The sequence below is a fragment of the Furipterus horrens genome, unplaced genomic scaffold (assembly GCF_987537825.1).
Source record: "Furipterus horrens unplaced genomic scaffold, mFurHor1.1.pri manual_scaffold_2, whole genome shotgun sequence".
NCBI lineage: Eukaryota > Metazoa > Chordata > Mammalia > Chiroptera > Furipteridae > Furipterus > Furipterus horrens.
Window position 1 is genome coordinate 175,264,026 of NW_028327172.1, and position 8,490 is coordinate 175,272,515.

General features: G+C 35.7%; 1 protein-coding gene across 2 annotated transcripts in view; it reads left to right on the plus strand.

Annotated features, from left to right (window-relative positions):
- Positions 1-3,760, plus strand: part of TMPRSS11D (transmembrane serine protease 11D) — a 51,357-nt gene extending 47,597 nt beyond the window's left edge. For both annotated transcript variants that reach the window (XM_090268142.1, XM_090268143.1), the window contains exons 9-10: positions 114-256; positions 3,300-3,760. In XM_090268142.1, the coding sequence (XP_090124268.1) occupies positions 114-256; positions 3,300-3,461 (305 nt within the window). In that variant the 3' untranslated portion in view covers positions 3,462-3,760. The remainder of the gene's footprint in view (positions 1-113; positions 257-3,299) is intronic.
- Positions 3,761-8,490: the final 4,730 nt, after the last annotated feature.

Consider the following 8,490-nt stretch of genomic DNA (forward strand, 5'->3'; position numbering starts at 1 on the left):
GCAACAACAGAAAAGAAATAATGTTTGAAGTATATTTATTCCTTTTCATATTCACCATAATCATTACTTTATTTATTCTGAATTTCATTTTCTTTCTGCTTTATAATTAACAGGCAACACAGTTAGAGATCTACAGCAAGGACGAGTCAACATAATAAGTAATAATGTATGTAATGCACCAACTGGTTATAATGGAGCAGTCTTTCCTGGAATGCTATGTGCTGGATTACCTCAAGGTGGAGTGGATGCATGCCGGGTAAGTTCAAGACAGTGTTATCAATGACTTCATTCAAGTTTTAAGTTCTTATTAGCACATGATACTGTGGTGAGCAGTCCTGATCCTCTAAAAATCTGTGATTTATATTATAGAGATAAAATTTCTTTTATGAAATTCATTTGTCATAAAATACTAATTCTGAGAAGCCAGATTGCAAAGTGGTTAATCATTGGAGTTCAAGAACTAGACAGAGCTGAGTTTAAATTCCTTAACCTCTATAACCAATTCCTTATCAATAAAATGAAGATAATTTAAAAAATAGTATCTAACTTTTTTATGTACTACTAAAGAGTAGATGGAGATTAAATCTGTCAGGCACATACTAAGCAACAAAGAAAAATCAGTTATCACATCTATTTTTACTGTTGCTTTAACCTAGATCATGACTACTGATATTAATAACTTTAATCTCAACCTTTTAACCACTATGAGGGTTTAAGTAAATTACTTATGTATCTAAGAGTCACAAACAATAGTTGACTTTAAGATATAAATAGTGCCTGAGTATCAGCACCTTGAAGATAGAAAATTTATACAAAAGGCTTAGTTACTTGAGTTACTACAGCTCTCGTGATTGTAAAACAGCACAATGAGAAAAACTGTTTATATCTAGTCTATAATTTTCAACCAAATATAAAAATGCAAAAAATAAATACAAAATTCTCCTTTAAAATTATTAAAATAACATTTTAATACTAAAGGTTTTCATTGTTATCTAAATAATTGATATGATTATATCTTTTAATAGATTTTATTCCTACATCTGAAACCCAACCCCATATATTAATAGCAATAATTACTTAGTATCAGAAATTACATTTCTGGACTTAGGAAAAATCAATCTGTTTTCTTGAGGAATCTAATACTGTTTTCCTGGAAATTGTATGCAGAAAAACCAGGTTTATTCTTTACTCAATTATTACTGACTTTTATATATGTTGTTCACATTTTTAAAAACTAGATAAGTAGTTTTTACATAACTTTTGTGAAGACCCCAATCCATTCATACTTTCCCCAAAATGAAACATTTTTATTGACCGCAAATTGTGTGTAGATGAGGGGAACTGTTTATCAATTTTCAAGATACTGTTAATTACTCATGGCCCTTTATTCCCTTTAAGTAAAGATAAGTTTGTGGTAGGGTACACTTCTTTCTCCCATAACTGCTTCTTCTTTTTTTTTTTTATTTCTAGCCCTGTAAAACAAATTCTCAATTTTTATAGTAGTTTTCAAGTAATTAACACACCTTTGCACTGACTATTCCAGATCTACCAACAGCATTTATTAGAACTGATTTAGGGATGCACATGAGTATAAAAGTTGTTATTCATGCTTTACTAATGATGCCCTTTACCTTCTACGTATATAAATCAGCTCTTCCCCCAAGCCTAGGTGAAGCCATAACTCATCAGGACACTTCCCTGTGTGTTCTACTCCCAGCCTCACTGATTTTCAGCTGAAATACTATAATGCATAAAGTTTGTGCCTCAAGAATAAATAGCATTTTACTTAAGAGCTTATGATGTTCTATTTGTTTCTGTTCATTCATTCATTTAAAGAAAATATATGAATTAGTTTCTATGCATCAGACAGTGAGCTAACACAACAATATGTTTCCTGTACTCAGCAAAACTATGGTTTAGAAGAGAGAATATGAACTCATGTGTGCACAATTAGGCAGTGAAGCTAGCCAGATGCAGGAAAAATAACATATTCCTCTTAGCTTAACATTTGCTTGTCCACTCTTGGTAGGATGTTACACAGGAAATTTCTTACTATAGAGATAGCAGTAAAAACACAATGATGAAAAAAGTGCTGAGAACTGGTTAACTGAAGCATGCATGCATAATCTAAAGGAAGCAGGTGCCAATCAGCTCGATGCAGTGTTTGCCATGAGAGCTGGTAATTCATACATTGACCTCCCTTCCCATCTATACCAGGAATTAAGTAGGTATGGAAGAACTAGCTACTAAGAGCAGTCAAATGAACAGCAAACTATTCTAGAAGCATACTTGGTAATAATAGCTGACTTTTATTAGTACTGACTATATGTCAGGTGGTATGTGTGTTAAACTTATTTAAACACATATAAACATTATTTACAGGTAAGAAAACTGTGGCACAGGGAGCTATTAAATAGCTTACTGAAAGTCATATAGCTGGTTACTGTAGTATTCAAATCCTGGCCATCTAACTCCAGAACTACCAGACTTATCCCATCATGTAGCATGTAAGACCTACTAAATTTGTCTCCCCAACTAGAGATTGTATGCAGACATTTCTTGGTTGGTTTATCATTATAATTTGCTGGTAAATATTTCATGAGGAGTATTTTACTCATTGCTATATAAATATATTTCTGCTTATTCATCAAAAAATAATTTTAATGGTACCATGCAGGGAGAGTACTATAAATAGGAGAATACGTGAAACTTACCATTGATTCAACAGATGTTTTCTTAGCATCTCCTCCGAGCTAGAAGCTTAGGATACAACAGTGTCTGGAATAGGTACACCCCTTCCCTGATGGACTTTGTAGAATAGCCAGAAGAACAGAAACTGAACAAGTATCATGAATGCAAAGAGGGTTGCAGAGTTGTGTAGCTGCTACAACGAGGGACACTGACCCAATTGGAGTAAGTTCAAACAGGCACATACATGTGCTTTGCAAAATGATGAAGAAGCAGTGAAAAAGATGCGGGAACACAAGATGTGGGAACACAGGCAGTTACAAACTAATCCCGCCCAGAGGTGGAGGGGTGGCAGTGGTGGGGAAAGGCACAGGTAGTGGCAGTCAACCAGGCAACTGAGGGGGCCTGGGAAAGGTAACAGGATAATGTGTGTCCCTGGAAGATTTTGGTAATTTTCGCTTGAGTTGGTATAGTATCTTAACAGGAAATGTCAGATTAACTTTATTTATTTTCATAATGGGTATGACTTCTTCAACTGCCATGGAAATAAACTCCTTAATACTTTGTGGTTGTCTTCACACTGAAATAATCAATTATTTTGTTTCCTTCAGGGTGACTCTGGTGGCCCACTAGTACAACAGGACTCACGGCGGCTCTGGTTCCTTGTGGGGATAGTAAGCTGGGGGGATCAATGTGGTCTGCCAGATAAGCCAGGAGTGTACACTCGAGTGACAGCCTACCGCAACTGGATAGCCCAGCAAACTGGGATCTAGCGCAATAAATTCCTCTCTGTTGCGAAGTCCGTATGCAGCTGTGCCTATCTAAAACTCCAAAACTTTACTTTTTAGTTTAACAAACACAGTTTAATCTTTCCTTATTACTACGGACTTTATATTTTCTCAAGAAAACCATATGAATGTTGCATAGTACTATGACTGTATGCCAGTGAAAAGATAGAAAAATGGTTACAGAGTTAAGAATGTTGTTATAGTTGTGATAAGTGACAGTAGTGAGGAAAACAGGTACCCAAGCAGGGATACATCTACACCATCAAAGACCTCTTCTCTGAGAAGTCTCATTGAAGCTAAGAAGTAGGCAAAGTGTCAAAACATGCAAAAAAAAAAGTGATGGACTAATATTCAAAACAGAAAAAGCAACATGAGGCATGAAAATACTGTTTATTTAAAGTTTCTGCTCACTCAATATTTTATAGGTGCTTTTAAGTCCTAAAATTAAACATATGAAGTCATAGTACAGTCCTACAGCAATCTTAATTACCCTGTAAGAACTCACTGCCATAGGAGCTAACTAGAATTTCAGGCATTTAAAATAGAAGTTAAAATATTCAATTCTCAACTAAGACTCCCAAAATTATAATTTTCAGGATTTCACAATGCTTTTCTTTTTTTTTACACTTAAATAAGAGTAATTTTAAGAACTTAAGAAGAGCGGTGGCAGTTATTTTTGAGAGTTTAAGAATCCTCAAAACCCAAACCCAAATAAGTCACAAGGGAAAAAATGTCAAGACTTGGTTTGCAAAGAGAAAGGTTAAATAGCTTAATTTCAATGAAATTACTTAAAGAAACTTTTCTCTCTCCCTCTTTCTCTTTCCCTCTTACACACACGCACACACACATAAATTAAATAAAATACATTAAAATTTAATGGTACACAAATTTATATAGTCTGAATCATGAATGTTATTGAATTTTTATGGGATCCTAGCATATAGCTAAAGCATGGCTATGCACGATCATATATCTGTCAGGGTTTCCTCCTTTGAAAGCTAACTTATTGACACCTGGTTATCAGAACTACATGCATTGTAATGAAAACTTTGTATATATCCTTATGTAAAATTGTGAGACACTGAAGTCATTTACTTTTAAAGAAAAGAAGTTGAAAATTTAACCAACTCTTGGTGAGAAGTGTAAACAAATTGTTGTTTTACCTTATTTCAAATAAACTTAAAAATTATTTCCCTGCCTAAGTATTTATGGAAGTTATGATTTATGAAGGGCAATCCAAAACTACTTAATTGGTTCTCCACTAAGAGAACTGCCACCCAGGCTCTAAAGGCTTGCCACTTTCTGCTGCCTTATAATCAAGCTCTACAACTGAAGCAAGCGTCCAGCTGACACTCCCTTGCTGCACCCTATGAGGACAGCATTAAACTGGTAATTTAGAGTATGCCCCAAGGGGACTAGGTTTTTTTTCTTTTTGCCTGTGTTGGTGTGTTTGAGAGTATGTATGTGTGTACATGCTGTCATGTAATCATAAATATATCTTTTATTTATTCCTATATATTGAAAACTACATAAAGGAAAGTACTTATTTAGAAGAATACAGAGCAAACTCAATTATTTATTGAAACTAGTGAACATTTTCTACCACCTTAACTCAGTGCCAGGAAAAGCTAGAAATACCAGAGAAAATCCTGTTGAGCATACAGAAAACAAACAGCTAACCAATAAGCAACAAATGGAATATTCCTGAGTTTAAAATAGTGAACAGAACTGACAAAAGAGTCAGAATTATCCAAGAAAGTTTAGAGCAAAACAACTGACCTTTTCTTGCACTTGGAGGTCTTGATTAGAGAGGGTAGATCAATAGTTTTAAAAATTTATTAAGCCATGCCCTGGCTAGTGTGGTTCAGTGGATTGAGTGCCAGCATGTGAACCAAAGAGTCACCAGTTTGATTCCCAGTTCGGGCACATGCTGGGGTTGTAGGCTAGGTCCCCAATTGTGGGTGTATGAGAGGCAACCACAGATTGATATTTCTCTCCCTCAGTATTTCCATCCCTTCCCCTCTCTCTAAAAATAAATAAAATTATAATAAAAAAATTTATTAAGCTCTACTATTTTTCAGCTTTCTACTAAATACTGATGAAACAAAGATAAACAAGACATAGTCCCTGCCCTTAAGACACTCAGAGAATGGTGGTGCCGACAAATATACAACAATGGATGGAACAACAAGGAGTAAGATATTTATTACAGAATAACAAAAGAAGGGGGAGGTCCTAGAAGACTCAGGAAAATATTTTATTATACTATAAAAAGTGAGTCTTCCAGAGCATCCATTTTCCATGAACCATGCTAATTATTCTGTGGTTAGACAGAACAGAGCTACAAACTTCTCAGGTTATTCATCTAAATTTGGCAAAGGCTCTGATTTACCTCACCTACAAACCAGTGGATAAAAATGGAAAGTCTGATAATATCAAGAACTGGCAAGTTGGGGGAGTATAAATTGTTTAATAAACTTGGGAAAAATTGGCATTATCTAATAAAGGATACAATATACATATCTTATGCCTAGTAATTCCACTCCAAACTAAATACTCTCGAAATGGGTGCACATGAGCAAGAATATGCAAAGCAGCATTATTCATAATAGCCCAGATAGTAGAAACTACCAAATGTCTATCAACAGTAGAATGGATAAGTAACTTTTGTTATATTCATACAACAGAATATCATACAGCAACAAAAATGAATAAATTAGAGCCACACTCAACAACAAGGATGAATCTTAAAAACACAAAATTAAGCAAAAGAAGCCATTCACAAAATACATGCTGACTACTCACAGGAGATGTAAAGTAGAGCATAGGGAGTATAGTCAGTCGTCGTCGGCAGCCGTCCGTCTTGAGAGACGATGGTGTAGCTTCTTAAGAGTCTATCTGCACCGCCGAGAATGGCTGTGCAGTCCGACTCGGGAGTGACACGGTATCTGTCTCCTCCCATGTTGAATCGACATCTTGAGATGTTGCTGGAGTGTCCTCTCCAGTGAAGCTGAAGCTACAGAGCCTGGGCAGGGTGATATGGAGGGTCTGCTGTTGCCCATGCAGCAGACCCCCCCTCTCTTCGCAGCTGAAGGGTCCAAGGGAAAGACGGAGTCAATACAGCTTGGCTTCAGGTGCGCCGCAGGAGTTGCCGGTGTTGACTACAACGTCAAACCGCCTTAGGGACTCCGGCTCCGGATTTTCTGTCGGGGTTTACTCCCTTAGCCTTTCCCCTGAAGAGGTATGCCGCAAGGCAGCAGAGGTTTTTTGGAATCAGAGTTTTCCTTCTCTGATGTGCCCTGACTGGAAGATCGAACCAGCGACACTTAGCTCGCAGGCCGACGCTCAATCCACTGAGCCAAACCAGCCAGGGTATAGTCAATAATATTGTGCTAACTATGTAGGTTTCAAGTGAGTGCTGGACTATCAGGGTGATCACTTGATAAGATATATAAAAGTCAGCCCTGACTGGTGTGGCTCAGTTGGTTGGGCATCATCCCACAAAGCAAAAGGTTGGTAGTTTGATTTCTAGTCAGGGCACATACCTTGGTTGCAGGTTCTGCCCCTGGTTGGGGTGCATATGATGTTTCTCCTTACCTCATTGTTTCTCTCCCTCTCTTTCTCCCTCCTTTCCCCTCTCTCTAAAATAAATGTTTAAAATATTTTTAAAGGTATATAAATGTCTTATCGCTATGTTGTATATCTGAAATTATTATGATATTGTATGTCAACTGTAATTGAAAAATAAATTGTTTAAAGAAATATATTGTTTATGAATTCATTTATACTCATAAAAAACTATAAAGAAAACAAAGAATTTATTACCAAAAAATATAGGACAATGTTTACCTTTAGGGGTGAAGGGTTAGAATTGTAATTGGGAAGAAAAAGGCACAGAGCTGCTACTTTGCTAGGAAATTTCTATGGATATTTGCTTCGTGGAAAGTCACTAAGCTGTCCATTTATGTTTTGTCTGCTTTCTTGAATGGGCACTGTTTTTCACATCTCTGATGTAGAACATTTGTGGGCATTTCTAGACATGGTGAGTGAAAACAACCAATAATACTCAGGTCATTCAGAAAAGAACCCTTGAAGGTAATATACAACACTTTTTCTTTTTTTAAGTATGTATCATAATGGGTAGCAGGAAAATCATGTTATTCATATTCATAATCAGGATTAATATTTTAATAATTGTTTTATTTATATTTTTTACATCCAGTAGGGTTGCCTATCAATGTTAACATTGTTTATGGCCCACATGCTTGTTTCTTTAACCTCCTCTAACCAGTCTCTTTTTTATTAGTCTTGCTCCAGCCATACCGACTTCTTACTGTTTTCCAAACCCACAGACTTGTAATCACCTCAGGACTTATAACCTTGCTTCTTCTCTGCCTGGCTTCTTCCTTTCTAGACTACTTTGATTAATCCAGAATGCTGCCTGGTATTGCTCAAAATCTACTGATAAACAAATGGATAGATTGTTTATATACTTAAACATTTCTAGTTTTCCTAAACTATAATTTTTGAGGGTAAAATAAAAAGATACATGTAATCCCATTTTGTAACAAGAGACAAGCTCAAACAATTCAGAGAGACTGTTAAACAATTGCATTTGTAATAACAAAAGTGAAAATGTTTTAAATAATAAAATGGTGTGTGTGTGTGTGTGCGTGTGTGTGAGCGCACGTGTGTGTGTTTAAATAGAATACTTCTAACAGCCCTTAGAAAAATAGGGAATTAATGTCTTCAAGTTTTCTTTGGGTCATTTTCTACCTTTTTATTTTTAATCCTTCTCTATGAAAGATGTAAAATTAAGATTAGCATTTTACAGCCTTTATAATTTGCAATGCTTTCAGACAGAAAGCTCTGAAGTAAACATCCTTTAATATTATAAACAGTTCCTTTTTTATGACCACAGCAATTTAGTTTCCTGTTTTAGTTCTACTAGTCAGGAAAAATGGTCAGCATTTCCTATCAACTGTTTATTTGATTTGTAAAGGGGAAAGAAAAC